Raw genomic sequence first — 18,492 nt, 5'->3', positions numbered from 1 at the left:
CCCTTTACTCGACGACCTCTCTGTCCTCAGTCTCCCCAACTTCTTGTCCCCAGGCCCTCCACCTCGCTGTCCCTCCGTCTCCTCCCAGCTCTGCGTCCCCGGGACTGTTTCCCCGTCTTCTTCCCCTCCTGTCCATCTCCCCAGCTCTCATTTTCCCTCATCCCTCCGTCTCCGTCTTTCATCCCACCCCGGCATCCCTGCGTCTCCCCTTCCCCACCCGGCCCCGCCGCTGACCCCTCATTCCCCCCCTTCTCAAGTTCTCTCCGCCCTGGCCTTTCCACACCCCTCCCCGGCCCCCGCCCTCCGGGCTCCCAGCCTCAGTTTCCTTCCCGTCCCGACTCCTTCCCCTGCCGGCGGCCCTTCCTCGAGGGCGGATGTGCGTCGAGAAAGCGAAGGCGGCGGCGGGCGGAGAGGGTCTCAGCTCGGCCCCGCAGGCCTCGGCCGGCGGCCATGCGACGCCCTGGGCGAGGCCTCGGCTGGCCCCCCCGGCCACAGGTGAGGGCTGGAGCGGCCCGCGGGACCCCGGGGAGCGCCGGAGCAGGGCGCGGCGGAGGGCCGGGCTGGCGCTGGGGGGACTCGCCTGGGACCTTTGGCCGGGGGCCCGGTTTGGAGCCTGGACTTCCTCCAGTGCCTGTTGGTTGCAGCCCTTGTCGGCCCTCCCCGGGCCTCCCTTCACCCTAATTCGGTGCCAAGACCCCCAAGCGGTGACTCTGGACACCCACTCGGCGTAGAGGGCTGGGGACGGGCTGATCCCGCGTGGCCTGGATGCCCGCGCGTCCCCGCTGGGCGAGGGGGCCGGAGGGGCCTGGCCTGAGCGGGGTCACCCGCGGGAGCCGCAGCCTCGCCCACCACGGGGTCCCCTCCCGGCTCCCAGGCCTCTGCCGCGCTGCGCCCCAGGAGGTGCGCGAGGGCTACGGAGAGCGGAGGCTGAGCGCGGCGCCCCCTCGCCTCCCTCCTTCCCGGGAGCCGGCCCCGCACCGCAGGGGCCTTTTTTTGGCAGCGGGACCGGGCGGGGCGCTGGGAGTGGGTAATTACTGCCTGGGGTAGTGGGTAGCCGTGTCCACGGAAGCGGGTTGGCGGGGGAGGGCGCCCCGGCGCAGCGCCGCTTGGCCACCCGGGCCCGGGGAGGGGTCCGAGGAGCGCGCGCCCCCAGGCGGCCGCGGGGCAGCCCCTTAGTCGAAGCGCCGCCTGAGGGCCGCGGGGACGCGTCGGTCTCGTGTGGCTTCCACTTCCCCCGGGTTAGGTTTCTGAGCTGGGGCCACAGCCTCGAACCTGCTGATTGCTACCTCTTCTCTTTCTTCTCTTCTCGGTCTCTGCCCACACCTCCCTCCTCATCTCCCCTGTCCTTTCACGTTCTCCTCTCCTCACTCTTGCTCCCCATCAGCCTTTTTTCCTTTACAATCTTTACCTGCACTTGAAGTTCTTCGGTGTAAATAAACGAACGCGCCCAAAATCGGCCTAACGGGGATGGTGACGAATTTGACGGATAAAGGTGAAGCGACTGAATCGTTCTCATCTTGACGCGCATACTAACCACTGGCAGGTTTATGGTGCTTTGCGCGTCACAGAGTGTCATTTACTGTGATACCTGACTCTCCAGTCTTTTTTAAAAAACCGTTTTGTCGGGGCACCTGGGTGGCTCAGTGGGTGAGCCGTCTGCCTTCCGCTGGGGTTGTGATCCGGAGTTGGGCTCCCTGCTTGGCGGGGGGGTCTGCTTCTCCCTCTGCCCCCCCCCCCACTCATGCTCTCTTTCGCTTGCATGCTCTCTCTCAAATAAATACAATCTTTAAAAAAAAAAGTTTTATTGAGAATAACATATATATCATAAAATTCACTTAATTGAAGTACGTGTTCACTGATTTTAGAGTATATTTACAGAGCCGTGCCACCGCCACCACAGTTTCGTTTTAGAACAATTCCATCACCCCCAAAAGAAACCTTGTGCCCATTTATAGTCACTCTCCATCCTACCCTTAGCCACGGGCAAGCACTAATCCAGACAATCTTTTGTGAAAAAGTCATTATTCCACTTTTATAGGGAATGACTTGACACTCAGAGAATTTGAGTAACTTGTCCAAGATCTCACAGCTAATAAATAATAAAGTCAGGGTGAGAATTTAAGGCCCTTGCCTCCCAGTCTAAAAGCTCTTTCCACTAAACGATGATGCCTTTCCTTCACCGTTATTGTTTTATTTTCTTACTCCCTCTTTTGTGTAAACTCCCCATTCCCAGCCCACTGTCTCACCTCTCTTCCCTCGGAGAAGGCTGCGGGATTTCCCTGAGTGGAAGGAAACAGTATTGCCGGCTCTGACCCTGGAAATTCTTCCTCATGGCCAGACCTCCTGGGGAGGTGCCAGGCCAGCTTGGAGCTTGGTGTAGGTTAACGGCCTGTCCCTTCCCTCTTCCCAGGCAGAGTTGGGGTGGGCCCCAGGCCCTATTCCGGTTTCTCTTCCGCCAGCTTGGGTGGACACAGTGACGGACGTGATGCCGTCCAGGTCCGGAAGGGTGGAAGCTGGGAGAGTAAAATTAGTAACTCTCTATGGCTGAGGCCCTTGGGCCCCACTGCCAGGGTTAGACACTCCTTGGAATGCTGGCTTCTGCCCCCACTTCCTCTCCAAGTCACCCAGCCCTGTGGCCCTGTTCGAGGGCAGGAAGAGAAAGCAGAGGGAAACCCTGCCTTCCCAGGTCTCCCTCCTACCTTGAGCCACACTTTCTTGGCTGTCCCCAGCCCCATGTCAGCAGCAAATGGGAAGCTTCTCACCTTAGCAAGATGGTCAAGGGATGGGCATGCAGGCACATGTTAGTTCCCAAAGGTCCCTCGCATTTCTCAGGTACCAAAACTGTGAGCCAGGGAGAACGGGATGGGTGGGAAGAGTTCAAGTTCTGGCTCTGGGATCTACTTTACCCTTAGTTCTGAAGCCCTAAGCTTCCTACAATACCAGATCAGATAAAGAACCCTAGAAAGCTGTATTCCTGTTATTAGTCACCACTGAGGGATTTTTCCCGATTGTCCGGGGGTGAGACTGCTTTCTGGGGAAGAGAGGGTGTAGGAGTTGAGACATATAGAAAGCAGGAATGGTTGAGTTTTTCCCGTGGTGTCTCCTTTAAGCAGACACCCTGTTGAGACCCCTGGGGAAAAGAGACAAAGGGAGAGGTGGAGAGGGGAAGGGTGCAGGAGGGCGCTTCTCCTCAGCCCTGCCACCCACCTGGGCGGGGGGTGTCTCTGGCTACCAGTGTCCCTGAGGGAGTTCCTCAGACCCCCGGCTTCCCTCACGGAGGCAGATTTTCCCCACACTACATCTGGCTCCAGGTGTCTGGGGGTCCTCTGCCTCCGAAGCCTGGCTCCTGGGTGTTGGAGGCAAGAAAGCCTAGAAGTGCAGGCTGGGCCTCTAGGGGTCCTTGGGCTTATGGTGGCAGGGGTCAGGGCGGGTGTGCACGGTGTCTGTGTGTGGCCGTAGACAAGGCACTGCCTTCCCCCCCCAGAAGCTCCTGAGCTGCCTCCACTTTCTCTTCTGCATGAGCCTGCTGGGAATGAGGGTGACTGGTACCGCCCCCCCACCCTGAGAGCCTGGCCACAGAGCCTACTCCTTTCCCTTTCTTCCCCTGGCCTCCCCACCAACACCTGCCTTCTGCTGTGCCCCCAGGCCCTCTGGAACCCCAGGACCATGGACGCTCTCAATAGGAACCAGGTCGGCGCGGGATGCAAGACCCAAGCAATGGTAAAGGTGAGTGGGGTCAAGGCCAAGGGGCAAGAGGGCTGTCGGAGAGGGTGGGTTTGGCTCCTCTCCCCACCCGTGGCCCCAGCCCTGGGATGAGAGCAGCAGCTCCTGTCTGCCCTTCCCCAGGTCCCAAGCCTATTAACAGCTAAGTCTTTATCTGAATCAGGTTAATTGGTTCACCCAGAATATACCCTTTGGAAGTCAGGAAGCGGTTTACAGATTGACCCTGGGCTGTGTCCCTCTCCTCGATCTGGGATCCTGTCCTCCATTGTGATTTAGTTTCACGGAGGCAAGCCATGGCCAAGGGGATGGCCACGGACAAGTCTGCAGGACAAGTCTGCACCGGCCCTCCTCTGCAGCACCCCCTTCTGTCCCCAGCGCCCGCCTGCTCCCCTCGCTTTCTCCTTGTTTCTGTCTTCATAGACAAAGGGGCAGTTAAGCCAAGACTTGAGATAAATCCAGGGGGACGAGTTAGTGCCCTAGATTCAGATCTCATTACAATTTAGTGTAATACTGCTCCGTGCAAGGTTTTGTGCTGAGCCTTTCGACACCCTCAGAGCCCTTTGGAGAGGGCAAGCGCTGGAGAGGGTGCCGGTGTGACTGGGACGCGAGTGCTCAGGTTCTGGCCTGGAGGCTCTCACCATGCTCATCCCCCACCCCCACTACCTGCAGAAAGGGCCCTTGGACCTGATCGAGACAGGCAAAGGGCTGAAGGTGCAGACGGACAAACCGCATCTGGTGAGCCTGGGCAGTGGGCGGCTCAGCACGGCCATCACCCTTCTGCCTCTGGAGGAAGGTAGGTCCTGGGGGGCCCCCTGCCATCCCTCCGTCCTTACAGACATTCCTGCCCCGGATTCCAGGCACATGGTGGGGCCCTTCTGCCCTTTGTCCGCCACGTTCGCCTCCCCCAGATGTGGGGCCGTGCCACCCCACTCCACCAGCTTGCTTGCCTTGTCTCGGCCTCCCTGGACTGCCTGGCCCTCTTCGGTAGATAATCTAGCTCCGTTACTGGGATTAAAGATCAGTTTAGAAACAAGGAGGAGAGCACGGAAACAGGAGAGCCCACTGCTCTTAGCAACCAGTGTGGCCAAGAAGAAAGGGGCCCCACTGCCGGGCGATGCCTAGCATGGGAGCAGGGACCTGTGGAGCTTGGAGGGACGGAGGGACGGGAGTAGGGGAGGCCTCCCAAGATAAGGCCCTGGCACGGCCCCCCTCCTGCTCGCTTCTGCCTGGCCTCGCTTCTCCCCTGGCTGCACTTGTTGCCCTGGCGATTCCACATTCCCCACATTCTCCAAATACCAGTCCCGGGGGCTCTGCCAGGGGGAGCTGTGCGAGCTGCAGCACGGAGGGGAGCGAGGGAGGGCGAGGGTTGCAGGTGCAGAAGGTGGGGGGAGAGAAGAAGGAGAGATGGCAGATTTGGAGGAACAGAGTGGGGAGCGGGATGGAGGAAGAGGACTTGGGGACAAGGAGCTGGAGGTACTAAAGGAAGGTCTGCAGAAAAGAAGTGCCCCTTCTCTGCCTGAGCAGCCTGGACCCTCTGTGCCCTCTGGGTCTCCCCATCTGTGAGCCAGAGTTTTCTCTGCCTGCCCCGAGCTTCTACCACGGACTATCTCCACCAGGCTCGGGGACCCAAAAGGGGCGGCCAGTGGTAGGCAGCGATCCTTCGTGAAGGAGGAGGTGGACTTCCATTTCCTTTGCCGTCCTCCCTGCCCTGCCGCCTCAGCCTCTGACTCAGTTTGCCTTCTGTCTTCAGGGAAGACAGTGATTGGCTCGGCGGCCAGGGACATCTCACTGCAGGGTCCGGGCCTGGCTCCAGAGCACTGTTACATCGAGAACGTGCGGGGCACCCTCACTCTCTACCCTTGTGGCAACGTCTGCAGTATCGATGGGCTCCCTGTCCGGCAACCCACCCGGCTCACTCAGGGTAAGGTTTGCCACCCTTCAGCCAGAGGCGTGGGTCTCTGTTTAAAAGCCTAGGCTAGGGGCGGGGGAAGCCTGCTGCCGCGGTTGCCATGGTAACCGCCTGCCGGCCACAGAGCCGATGGGGTGCTAAGCTGCCTCTGGATGTGCCTCAGGAACATCCCAGACTCCTTTAGCATCCAGATGTGTCTTCAACCTGCTTCTCTGGTCACCTCCCCGGTGGGGGCGGGGGGGGAGGTTCTGATGACCGCATTCAAAGGGCAGGGGGAACGGTGGGGTGGCCATTAGTGATGGTTAAGGGGACGGCGGCGGAAGCAACAGTGAGGACAACTGTAGCTGGCGTGTTGTTTCAGGGTGCCAAGAGGGAGTCGCTGTGAAAAGACGCAGGGGTGGGGAGGGAGGCCGGTACCCCCTGATGGGGCCGGAGCAGAGGGGAGATCTGAGGACATGCTTCCTCCTGTTAAAATACCGTCCACAGTAGCTTTGGGGTCATGAATATGGTTACCATCCTGTTCCCCAAAGCAACAGGCCCTTCTGTTGTGTCAGGTGGCTCTGAAAACCGGGCCCCTAGTTCCTATGGTGACCGGGCAGTTCAGTGGTCGGCCCGGGCGGCACTTTGACAGACCAGGTGCGTCTGCCCTGGGCATCCATTTATACAATGAATCGTCACATCAAGGGAGTGAGGAAAGCAGACTTGGGGTGGGGGGTAGGGATGGCATGACGCAAGGATGGGAGCTGTAGGCCAAGCCTGGCTCTGAGCAGGAGGACTGATGTCCTGCCATTGTTTTCTGGAGACCCTTGCCTCTTAAAGGCTGGAAACTCCTTGGCAGTGGAAATCCCAGTCATTCCTGTTTCCCTCTGTCCTTCTGTTCACATCCCTTAGGCTCTCCTTAGATGCTATGCCCTTCCCAGCTGACCCAGGAGACCCAACCTTGCCCTACTCCTTTCTTCCTGCCCTTGGGAGTGTGAGGGGGACACCTGGCTTCAGGGACACAGGTCCGCCAGCGGCAGAAGCAGGCAGGCCTTGGCCTCTTCTGGGGCTTCGAGTTCTCTGACTCCAGATGAGAGGCGGAACCCCCATAAACTGGGGCTTTGGCTGTGATGCCGTCTGGTTCCTGACAGCCCTGTTCAACCTCCAAGAGAACATCTTCCCCAAGATTTGGGTGTGTGGAGGCTCGCTAGTAGAGTAGCAAGGAGAGGGAGGGGCAGAGTTCAAAGAAGGCTAGAGAAGGAGCCCAGCCCTGCCTCGCCAGCCCCAGATCCCTCGCGTTGTGTGCTGTGAGCAGGGTGGAGGGACGGGTGCTCTCTATGGCCGCCTTGCTCATCTTCCCAGAGCATCACTAGCTCCCTGAGAAGAGGGCGGGCCTGGGTCAAGATGGGAATTCTTAGGCATTTCCTGTGGCCCCAGTGACCCCTAACTCTTCCCCAGCCAAGGGCCCACCCTGCCAAATATGTACCTCCCACTCTCTTCTGACCCTAAACCCCCTTCCCTTTGGCTCCCTCCCACTCCCATAGCCTCCTTGTCTGGGCTTGCCTGTCTCAGGAGCTTGGCAGCCTGGGGAGGGGTAGGCAGAGGCACAAAGGAACGGGTGTTCTTCTCCCTAGCACTCCCCCTCCCCTGGGCTCCCGGGAGCTGAGGCTTTCCTTGTCTCATCTCTGGAGCACGGCACCAAGCCCAGCCCTGCCTGGCCCCACTCCGGACATTCTTGGGAGTGCGTTTCCCTGGAAACTGGGTGGCTCGGGGGTGCATGTGCTATCTCTGTGTGTCTGTGTAACTGGAGTGTGTTTATATCTCTCCGGATGTGTTTGTGACTCTGGGCTTGTGTATCGCTGTTTGTGTCTTTCCTCGTGTTTATGGACCAGCATGTTCACGTGGGGGATGGGGGTGCACGGAGGACTGACGGTGCCAGATTGTCCATGTGCGCAGTCCCGGGTGGATCTGAGAACTCGCCACGTGCCTATCTGTGGGCACAGGTACAAGAGAATCGTGTTCCCTGTCTTGTTCCCCTGACCCAGCCTTAGAGGAGGACCTCCTTTTTGAAAACAGAGGGCTACCCTACAGAGAACAAGGAGCCCGTTCTGGCTGGGCCGGGCCGTCCATAGATGCAACACGCTGGGCACTGCGCCCAGCCAGAGGCAACTTGGACAGGCGCATGTCATGAGGAGTAGAGATGGCAGTGACAGGCTCTTCCAGGAGGACCGCGCCTGGGCCGGGGGTGGGGGTGGGGGGCAGGCAGAAAGCAGATGCCAGCCTTTAGCTTTTGCTAAAGCTGTGGACACGGCAGCGTGCCATGAGGGAGCCGAGGGCGAGCCCGATTCCACCTCCATAGCCCGGTGTCCTGGCACATCTCACGCTGCCCTCTTCTCTACGGAGCAAGAGGTGGAGCTGGGAATGTGACCAAGGAAGTAAGAAGGAATCTCAATCGAGCCGAGGCTGCCCCACCCTGGGACCACAGCACCAGACCACATGAAAGCTCCGGGAGGGGACGGACCAGGGGAGGACCCAGAAAGCCACACAGCTCAGGGCCCAGGCTGTCTAGACAGTAGGTCCCCATCCACTCCCAGCATTTGCTGCCAGCCCAGTCTCCACGTCTCCTTCACTCTCTGAGCCCCTCATTGGTTGGTAGGGGCTTGTGTGAAGGCCAGAAGAGGGGGGCTCCCTGGAATGTGGCCGGGAAGCTGGGATTCCTGGGTAATCCAGCTGTCTCCCTCTGGGATCCAGGACACTGAGCCTCTTCCTTGCCCGCCCAATTATCAGTTGTTCCTTCTGTAAAATGGGAGTGAAGCTTCCAGCTGTCCTCTGGTATAAGATAAAGATCAAAAGAAGGAGAGAAAAAGCAAAGGCTCCTAGCTGCTCCCTTCTTTGTGCCTGCCTCCTGCCCTATTTCTCACTGGCGGGCATCCTCCGTGTCTGTCTGGGTCTGTCCAGCTGGCTGTCACAGTTTCCAGACCGATGAATCATTCTTCCTGAGGAGATTTTTTTTTTTTAAGCTTCCCCCTAGTTTGCATTTAACCCTAAATGGTTCTTCCATTTTCCTTCAGAAGGGGAGTGAGGTACAAGTGTGCGTGTGAGAGCGTGTGTGGAGTATGGCAGTGTGGGTAGGTGTTTAGCAAGGGTGGAGAAATCCTTTCTTTCTCTAAGGAGGTTGGCTTTTGATTTCAGAGTCTCTCCAGGGACTGAGTGGAAGGATGTCTGTGCCTGAATGAGTGTGTAACTAAGAGGGGTATTATGTGGGTGAGAATAAGCATGTGTGAGAGACAGGGTGTGTTCAGCCAGGGTGTTCGTGTGACTCAGTGTGCACGGCCAAGGTGGTGGCTGTGTGACTGGGGAAGTGTTGGTGTGTACCAGAGAGCGTGTGTGGGGCCTGTGAGCTCTGAGCAGATAGAATGCGTCTGAGAGAACACAGTGTGTCCCTTAAGGTTCTGGTGTCCAGAGGGTAGGTCTCTTCTGGAACAAGAGGAACTGTCTGGGGCCTGGGCTGGGTGGTAGGTACTCGCCTGGCCCAGAAGCCCAGCTGGCCCCTGGGGGCTCCAGAGACGGGTAGCACTGTGTGTTGCAGATGGGAAGGTGCCTCAGTGGGGCGGGAGAGGTCTGCACGAGGCCAGTGAGGCACAACTGGCCCTGGTGGTTGGGAGGAGGTGGGGTTGGCTTCCGGAGCCCCAGGGGAGTGGGCCGGCTTGGAAGGGGCGGTGCCTTGGTCCAGCCTGGGTGGTGGGGGAGCTGAGCTGAGCGGCTGGAGGTGTGGGGGAGCAGGGTGGTGTTTAGGATGGAGACCCGAGCTGGGCTCAGTGCTCCTCACATTACACAGAGTACCACCTAGACCTGAACTCCCAGCCCAGGAGTGACCTTGTCACAGTGGCACAGGGAGGGCTGGAACTGGACCTAGTGACCCAGCTGGAGCCCTGGGAGCCATGGAATGTCAGAGCTTAACCTTTGCTGTCAACGGGGACAACCTCCTCATTCTGTAGATAAGGGATCTGAGGCCAGAGGGTGTGACTGGCCCAAGGTGACCAGCCAGCCGGTTCGGGGCTGGCCCCTTCCCGGGCCTCGTGGGAGGCCAGCCACAGAGGGCTCTCAGTGAGACCCTGCTTCTCCTCTCTCCTGCCTCCCGACACCCTCTGGCCTCTACTTACCTCTTACCTTTCCTTCCATCGCCTCCCCCGCACCTTTCCTCCGGGTCTCGCTTCTCCTCCTGCGCCCCCGACTCGGAGTCCCCGGTCCGCCCGCATCCTCCCGCCCCGCCCTCTCCATCCCGCTCCCCTCTCCTCTCCTCCATCACTTCCTCTTCCCCTCCTCCTCTCCTTTGTCCCTCCCTCCCTGGCTCCCTTCCCCCCGCCGGTGGCCGGCCCGCCCCTCCCCGGGCCCTGGCGGCTGCTGGCTGCCTGGCGGCTAGCTGCTCCGAGCCCGGAGCCCGCGGCGCGGGAGGTCGGCCCGCCCCCTCGCCGGCCCGGGGCGGGCGGGGAGCCTGCGGGGCCCGAGCGAGCGGGGGCCGGCGCTGCGGAGGTCCGGGCTCGGCGGTGAGTCCCCCGCCCGGCCGGCCGCCGCTCCCGGGCAGCGGGCGCCGAGGGGCTGGGGCGGGGGGCTGGGAGGGGCGTCTGGGGGGTGCGGTGGGGGGTGGGGGCTCGACCGCGGGGGGTAGGGGGGGAGCTGGGGGCTGTGAGACTCGGTGGTGTGCGTGCCCTGAACACGTGTGAGTGGGAGGTCGGGGCGCGGGGCCACTCCTCGGCCGGCCAGACCTCATCTTCCCCCCGCGCTCGGAAGTCCCCTCCGTGGACCCGCCTCCGGAAGGGGTTGAGGGGTGCTGATGAGGAGGGGGGAAGCCCGTGCTGGGTTGGAGAGGGGTCTCTGATGGAAGGGCGGGGGCCCTTCCTCGCATCTTGCCCTCACCGCGGCCTCCCTTTGGCCAGTCCATTCTGTTTGTGTGGCCCCTGAGCAGGGACTGTCCGGCGGCGAGCGTGGGAGCAGGTACGCCTCTGTGTGTTTCTAGGAGCGGGTGTGTGTGTGTGAGCTTGCAGGAGAGTGTGTTTGTGTGCGGTGTTTCCCCTCTGTGTCTCTCAGAGATAGGATCCGCCCTCTCCTTTGCCCTGTTTTTCCCCTCCAGATGTGCTTCTCCACCCACCTGCTCGCACACAGCTGGGCCCTGGGCCCCTTTGGGGATGGGGGGCACGGACCACAACTTTGCCTGGACGAGAAGAGGTTTTGGATTTTCTGAGTGGGCTGACCTATGGAGGTGTGGGGCAGGACTGGACCGAGAGGAGGTTTCCTCCCAGAAATAGGGTAGCCAGGCCCTTGGGGGAGTAGGGACCGGAGTTGGGGCAATGCCTGGGGCCCCTGAGTGCAAATAGAAAGTTAATTTGGGCAGGACTGAGCTGCTCCGAGTCCTGTTGCCCTCCTGCCCGCTCTATTAATACAGACCCAGCTCTGCTGCCCGGCATCACCTATTTATAGCCCAGAGGCAGCAAGGCCACACCCCCCTGTGGAGGAGGCTGAGGGGCAGAAGAGGGGGCGGGGAGCTCTCAGCTCTAGAAGCCAGGGCTGAGGGTCCTTGGGTGGGCCTGGCACGATGGGCTGGAATCCACTCAGACTCCCCACCTCCGACCCAGACTGGGCTGTGTGATCAGGCTCCCCCCGACCCCCATCAATCTAGAATTGAGTGGGTCTGTCTAGACCCTGCGAACTCATCATTAATTAGCTTGTTAAAGGGCTGAAAGGAGGGGGAGGGGCCAGCAGGGCTCTTTCTGAAACAGCTGTGGTTGTAATTAGGTGGAAGTGTGGTTGGCTATTATTTATTCCGGTTATGATTACTCTGGGATCAGCTCCTCTGATTGGCGGCTTGGCGGGGAAGGCTCACCTCTCTCCTAACCACCCATCAGTCTTTAGAATTGTTGGTGCCCGTCCACTGGGGAGGGCCTCTGGGTGTGGCTTTGTCCACCCTGGTTATCTGCTATGGGCTGCTCGGTTCGTTAGCCCCTTCCCCGCCAGCCACGGCGACGCCTAAGGTCCCAGCAACGGGCTCCTGAGCTGCTCAGTGGGGGGCCTGCCACGGTATCCACGTGGCCTGGATGCCCCTTGCCCTTGTGGCTTGCCTGAGCTGAACTGTCTCAGCGTCCAGGAATGTAGACTTCCCTGCCAGTCTGAGCTTAGACTGGCATGAAGCTTAGGGGTGCCAAGTGGTACCAGATTGGGTCAATGGGCTGGGGGCAGGGTCGTGGACAAATTGGGAGGGTGGTTCTAGGGCGCACCAGTGCTCCGGCGTCTGAGGCACGGCAGGCGTGTAGTGTGGCCAGGCGGGGCAGTGCTGTGAGCCGGGCTCAGGCGCACGTGGGCACTCCTGCGGCTCTGCACACTCCTGGTGCCCCTGGCTACATTTCTGGCTCCCACATACCCTGCCCTCTCCATGTAGTCATGCTTACTGGGCAGGACTGGGCTTGCGCCTACTGCCTGGGAATGTGCTTGGCTGAGTAGGGCCCATTGGCCCTAGGCTTGGCTGGATTCCAGAGAAGACCAAGGAGCAGGAGGATGTCAGGCCAGAGGGTGCTTTGTCAGAAAAGGGTGATGGCTCTCCCTAGGCCACACAATGATAAGGAGGATGATAAGGAGCCGGAGCCAGGAAGCAAAATCTGATTCCTCCGGGGGCATCTAACTGATTCCTGGTTTCCCCCTGTCCCCTCTCTCAGAGCTTTTTTTGATCCTGGAAATTGCTGCCTCTCAAACTGACTTTTCCACCCAGGGGGCAGATAGATGGATCATTGGTACGGGTTGAAGGGACATGGGTGTCCGTGTTCTCTGAAGAACCTCCCTTCACAGGAAGCCCTCACATACGTCGTCTTATTCCCTCTGCAAGGTCCGTGGTATTGTCCTCATTTCTCTCCTGAGAGAACTGAGCTCAGAGGGGAAGTGATCGCACCTGGAGATCTCACCACTAGTAACAAGAGTCGGGACGGGGAGTCGGGTCTTGGGACTCACAAACCAGTGCTCTTTCCACGCTGCCCTGTCTCAAGCGCAGGCAGCGTCAGGCGGGGTCCGCGTAGACACTGAGTGCGGGGTGGGGGGTGCAGGGCTCTTTGGAGCCCGCTAGCGCTTTGGGGTGAGGGCTGCCTCAGTGGCACCTGCCCTTCTCAGCGTTCGCTTTCTCCGTAGGCTGTATGTTGTGCCTGGGCCAGTCCACCTTCCTCCGCTTTAACCACCCCGCCGAAGCCAAGTGGATGAAGAGCATGATCCCGGCAGGAGGCCGGGCCCCAGGGCCCCCCTACAGTCCTGGCTCAGGTAGATGCCCAGCTGGGGCCGGGGGTTGGGTTGGTGGTCCTCCTGGACAGTCCTCCTCCCTGCCCATCCCAGCCATGCTTGCCATGTCAGGGCAGGACAATACCCATGGTCTGGGCTTGCTGCCACCTGCCATTGGGCCACTGGTGGAGAATGCCAGGCAGTCTGGCTCCTGGGAGAGTTCCAAGAAGTGCTGCTTGGCTGGAATTGGGGAATCATGTGCCCAAGGGACAGAGAGGGCTCTGCCAGCCCCACTGCCCTGGAAGATGCCACCCCAGTGTCTGGGACCCTAACCACTAGGTGCCTCTTGTGTCACCTCCAGCAAACCTTACCCTTGATGGTGGCCTAAGGGGGCAGAAGGAAGCCTTAGGTTGAACCCCTGCAGGCGCTGGTGAGTCCCACCTGCTGGTGATTAGGTCCTCGGGCCCTGCCCCTCCCCCCAGACCATGCCCGCCGATTCCGCAGCGGAACAGCTGCAGTTTGTGTGTGAATTGTTGAACCCCAGAGGAGAGTTGGTGATTGTTGTAGGGAACCAGCACAGCCCCCCTCAACCCAGCTGCCTAGGGGGTGGGGAAGGTGGAGACCGCAAGGCTGCCAGGGAGCCCACCACCCGAGACTCTGCACGGCATTCGGAGGGCTGTGGGATGACAGGTGTCAGTGTGGTACTGGGACAGGTGGATGTGGATGTCAGGTGAGCCTCTCAGGAGCCTGGGTGCCCAACCCACTCCCTGGCTGGCTTCACCCTGCTCTCACCCTCGCCTCGTCATGCCATTCCCGAAGCTGTCCAGGGCAGTGGTTCCAGGGACTTCTGGTTGGTTGGCGAAGCCCTGGGGTAGGGCAAGGGCAGGCTCTTGCTGGCGTGGCTTAATGGGCTAATAATTGGAGGCACTGAGCTGCACTGAGTTGCCGGCCAGCCTGGCTTCCGGGGGCAACCCGACAGCGCCCGGCCCTCCCTGCCTCCGGCCGCACGGAGTGGCGCGGGCATGCCTCTTGGCCAGCGCTAGAGGTTTGGTTTGTGCTTTTTCCCGGGTTTCCATGGCTGTGCTGGGAGGCCCTCATGTCCTATTAGACTGGACCCCCCCACCCCAAACTTCTGGCCAGCTCCACAGCATGCCCCCGGCCCCTTTACGGAATGTCCATCTGTCCTTCCTGAAGGAGAGGGATAGGAGGTTGGGGAAACCAAGGCAGGGAGGAACCTCGTCTTGGGGTGAGCCCACAACCACTAGGCCTAGAAGTGCCTGGCATCGTTAGCAACCCTGCCCTAAGTCCGAAAACGTCAGAGCCAGCAGAGTAGCACCCGTCCCCTTCCTTTATAGAAAGGGGAACCGAGGGCAAGTGATTTAAGGTTGCCCAGCGGGTCAGTGGCAGAGCTGGCACTGGAACCCAGATCACCTGGCTGCTTCAGAGCCTTCTCCTAGCCTCTGCTAGCCTCAGCTAGTCCTAGCGTCTGCTAGCCTCTGCTAGGAGAAGGTCGGAGAGTGCCCTCATTCTTGTGCATATCCAGCTCCCCAGAGTTGAAGACCAGGGCCTGAGGCATCTTTGCATTTCCCACCAGCAGAGTCAGAAAGCCTGGTGAATGGGAACCACACCCCGCAGCCTGCAACGCGGGGACCCCCCGCCTGCGCCAGCCACAGTTCCCTTGTGAGCTCTATTGAGAAGGACCTGCAGGAAATCATGGATTCACTGGTGCTAGAGGAGCCTGGTGCTGCCGGCAAGAAGCCTGCCGCGACTTCCCCGCTGTCGCCCATGGCTAATGGTGGGCGCTACTTGCTGTCCCCCCCGACCAGCCCTGGTGCCATGTCTGTGGGCTCCAGCTATGAGAACACCTCTCCAGCCTTCTCGCCGCTCTCCTCACCAGCCAGCAGTGGAAGCTGTGCCAGCCACTCACCCGGCGGGCAGGAGCCAGCGCCTTCCATGCCCCCGCTGGTGCCTGCCCGCTCCTCTAGCTACCATCTGGCCCTGCAGCCCCCACAGTCCCGACCGAGCGGTGCCCGCGCCTCTGAGAGCCCCCGCTTGGGCAGGAAAGGGGGTCATGAGAGGCCTCCCAGTCCTGGCCTCCGAGGTCTGCTGACAGACAGCCCTGCAGCCACTGTCTTGGCGGAGGCCCGCAGAGCCACTGAGAGCCCCCGGCTGGGTGGACAGCTGCCCGTGGTGGCTATCAGCCTGAGCGAGTACCCAGCTTCCGGGGCCCGGAGCCAACCCACCAACATTCCTGGCAGCCCCAAGTTCCAGCCGCCAGTCCCTGCTCCCCGAAACAAGATCGGCACGCTCCAGGACCGGCCCCCCAGCCCTTTCCGTGAGCTGCCGGGCACCGAGCGCGTGTTGACAACCAGCCCCTCACGCCAGCTGGTGGGCCGAACATTTTCAGATGGGTCAGCCACCCGCACCCTGCAGCGTCCCGAGAGTCCCCGCCTGGGCCGGCGGGGCCCGGACAGTATGCGGGAGCTCCCTCCACTGAGCCCGTCTCTGTCCCGGCGGGCGCTCTCCCCCATGCCCACCAGGACTGCGCCAGACCCCAAGCTCGCCAGAGAAGTGGCAGAGAGCCCCCGGCCCCGGCGCTGGGCCGCCCACGGGGCCTCAGCAGAGGACTTCTCACTGACCCTGGGGGCTCGGGGCCGGAGGACACGGAGCCCCTCACCCACGCTTGGGGAGTCCCTGGCGCCCCGCAAGGGCAGCTTCAGTGGCAGGCTGAGCCCGGCCTACAGTCTGGGCTCTCTGACTGGGGCTTCGCCGCGCCAGAGCCCCCGCGCCCAGAGGAAGCTGTCCAGTGGGGACTTGCGGGTGCCCATCACTCGGGAGCGGAAAAATAGCATCACGGAGATCAGTGACAATGAGGACGACCTCCTGGAGTACCACCGGCGGCAGCGCCAAGAACGGCTCTGGGAGCAGGAGATGGAAAGGCTGGTGAGCGCAGGCCGGGAGGGCGTGGGCAGGCCAGCTGGCCGAGTGGGACGGGCCCTCGGAAGGGCCTGGGCGTCTCAAGCTTTTCTGCTTCCAGGAGGCACCTTAGTGACCTGTGTCTCACGGGTCTGGTGCCCTGAGGAACTTTGCTTGAAATCTCTAAGGTTTTATTTTAAGTTCATGTTAATTTTGCTTTTCTTCTATAACATGGCATTTGTTTTAATGTATAGATTAAATTTTGTGTTATTTACCTGAATATAACATAGCTCTAGGGAAACACACCACGTTTCCGGTGAGGCCTCGCACCTCTCTGTTTGGGAAGCGGGTCTGAATGCTGAGGAGGCTGAGGCCCAGAGAGGGGAATGGGCGTGTCCAAGGTCACACAGCAAGTTCTGGCAGAGCTGGAATTGGAATCCAAGTCTCCTGTCTTTCCAAGTCTTGTTTTTTAGAAAAGCCTCTTGTTCTTTAGAAAAGTTGCTTCCTTCTTTCTTCTTTTTGGTCTTTTGTGCATGGGCGGGAGCTGGGAAGGTGGGTGGCAGGGAACCCGACCCTGGGCCGGACCGTCTGATGGGGATTGGGTGCAGCAGCGTGTGCATGCGTGCATGTGGCTGCATTTGGGAGCCGGGTGTGGCTCTGGGCAGCTGTCCTGGAGATGGCATCTGAGCTGGGTGGGGGCCAGGATTCCCCAGATAACGCAGGGAGCTCGTGGGGCTCCGGCTGGCGTGCGGACCCTCGAGCACACGGACAGGAGAATGGATTGTGAGCAGCGCGGGGTTGCTGGGGCGCCCAGGGACTGTGGGATTGGTTCGAGGAGGAGAACCAGAAATGAGGACGTTTGTCTGGAGAGCTTTTGAGAAGAGGTTGGGACAGCTTTGGGTGAGGTGAGGGTGCGGGCCAGTGTGTTTGTGTCCTGTAGGGGGAGAGATAAGGCAGGATCCTCGGTGTTTTCTGTCGCTGCATTCTCTCTTCACTGTTGCTGCCTTGGCCTCCAGGAGCATGCTCGGACCACCCTGGGGGCTCACCCTGGAAAGGGAGCAGTGAGGCGGGCTCAGGCAGAGTGGTGGCCCAGCCTCCCCACCCCCAGGCACGAGCACGCACCTCCCCGCCAGCCCTGACCTGCCCCACCTGCCACTTTAAATCTTGGAGGCTGCCCGCCCTGCCCCTCCCACCTCCAGCAGGCTGCTTATCTGGGTCCTGGGGCAGGGGCGGGGGCACTGGCCCAGCCTCCTGGGTGCTGAGGCTCGGTTCCTGGTTTTGTTTTTGACGTGGAACTGGGCAGGCAGCAGGAGGGAAGCTGGGTACGTGTCTGTGCAGTGAGAGACACCCGAGGTCGAGGTCCCCTGCAGAGCCGTGGGTGCCTGGGGAGGGGGCGGTGCTTCAAGGCTGGGGTGCTGTGGATGAGAGGGGGGCCACGATTGCACCATCCCTCCTTCACCTCATGGGCCCCTGAGCGGTATCTGGCTGGGGCTGTTTGTGGGGAGGGGGTGGATGAAGTGGCAGTCACTGGGAGCGCTCACAGCGGGGCCTGGGGGTGCAAGGGCCGGCAGCAGCTCACCTGCCAGGAAAGACGCGGGGCGGGCGGGGGTGGCTGCCTGAGAGCGCCCGGAGCTGGGGCGGGCCTCGAGGAGGACCGTGTCCCAGGTCCGTCTGGCCTGGTGTACAGACACAGGCCAAGTGCAGCTTTGCGGGAACCTGGGATCCCTAGCTGCCTGTGGGTCTGCTTTCCAGCCCCGTCTAGGTCAGGGCCCACCTGTCTGCACGCTAGGCTGTGTTTATCTGTGCGAGTGTGTGCCCGCGTGCATCCGTGCATGCCAGGGCCGGTGTCTGTGTGCACCTGCCTGTTAATGTAAGCGCAGAGCACGGGTTGTGTCCTTGTGGGTCAGGGCTGGTGGGGGGGGGGGTGTCTGTGTACCCTTATGTGTAGATCGCTGTGGGTCCGGGTCCGCATGAGCACCCGAGTGTTACCTGTGTCTCGTCGTGGTCTTTAGCCTGCTCACCAGTTTGTGTCGCTGGGTGTCCACAAGGAAGCCCCTGGGGACAGAAGGAGAGGGAAAGGAAACAGGAAGATGGGAGGGGCCAGCCATGTGGGCAGGTGGCACAGTGGCCTGGTTCCTCCCGCCTACTCCTGGGACACCCTCCTTCCCTTTGCTTCCTCAGGCCTTGGGTTTGGGGCTCTCCTGACTTCCTTCTGAACCCCTAGTACCTAGTGTCCTAGTTCTCTCATCCTGATAGTGTGCCGTGCCTGGCTCCAGCCCCGCTAGGGCCCGGCCTCCCTCCCTCTCATGCCCTGCTCTGTGCCCGTCCCCAGGAACGCCAGCGCCTGGAGACCATCCTGAACTTGTGTGCTGAGTACAGCCGGGCCGACGGGGGGCCCGAGGCCGGGGAGCTGCCCAGCATTGGGGAAGCCACCGCAGCGTTGGCCCTGGCAGGCCGGAGGCCCTCACGGGGCCTTTCAGGCACCGCTGGGGCCTCTGGGCGGAGCACTGAGGAGCCTGGAGGTGCCCCCCAACGCCTGTGGGAGTGTATGGAACGCTCAGACGAGGAGAATCTCAAGGAGGAGTGCAGCAGCACGGAGAGCACGCAGCAGGAGGTGAGGCGGAGGGGTGTCTGGTGAGAGGGGCTGGGTCTGACCCCAGGGGGGCGGGTGCAGAGGAGGCCGTGGTGGAGGTCAAGGTTGGGGGGGGGGG

At 61.1% G+C, this 18,492-nt stretch overlaps 1 protein-coding gene across 8 annotated transcripts in view; it reads left to right on the top strand.

Moving 5' to 3' along the window:
• The first annotated feature begins 3,647 nt into the window (after positions 1–3,647).
• PHLDB1 (pleckstrin homology like domain family B member 1) overlaps positions 3,648–18,492 on the top strand; it is a 37,889-nt gene continuing 23,044 nt past the window's right edge. For 2 of the 8 annotated variants that reach the window (XM_040631157.1, XM_040631155.1), the window contains exons 1-6: positions 3,648–3,726; positions 4,393–4,516; positions 5,474–5,644; positions 12,782–12,907; positions 14,460–15,808; positions 18,114–18,395. In XM_040631157.1, coding sequence (XP_040487091.1) covers positions 3,667–3,726; positions 4,393–4,516; positions 5,474–5,644; positions 12,782–12,907; positions 14,460–15,808; positions 18,114–18,395 — 2,112 coding nt within the window. In that variant the 5' untranslated portion in view covers positions 3,648–3,666. The remainder of the gene's footprint in view (positions 3,727–4,392; positions 4,517–5,473; positions 5,645–12,781; positions 12,908–14,459; positions 15,809–18,113; positions 18,396–18,492) is intronic. The other 6 variants (XM_040631158.1, XM_040631159.1, XM_040631162.1 and 3 more) reach the window with 4 other exon arrangements.

This window comes from Ursus maritimus, unplaced genomic scaffold (genome assembly GCF_017311325.1).
Source record: "Ursus maritimus isolate PB19 unplaced genomic scaffold, ASM1731132v1 scaffold_16, whole genome shotgun sequence".
NCBI classification, from domain to species: Eukaryota; Metazoa; Chordata; class Mammalia; order Carnivora; family Ursidae; genus Ursus; species Ursus maritimus.
This window is presented reverse-complemented; position numbering and strand designations above follow the sequence as displayed.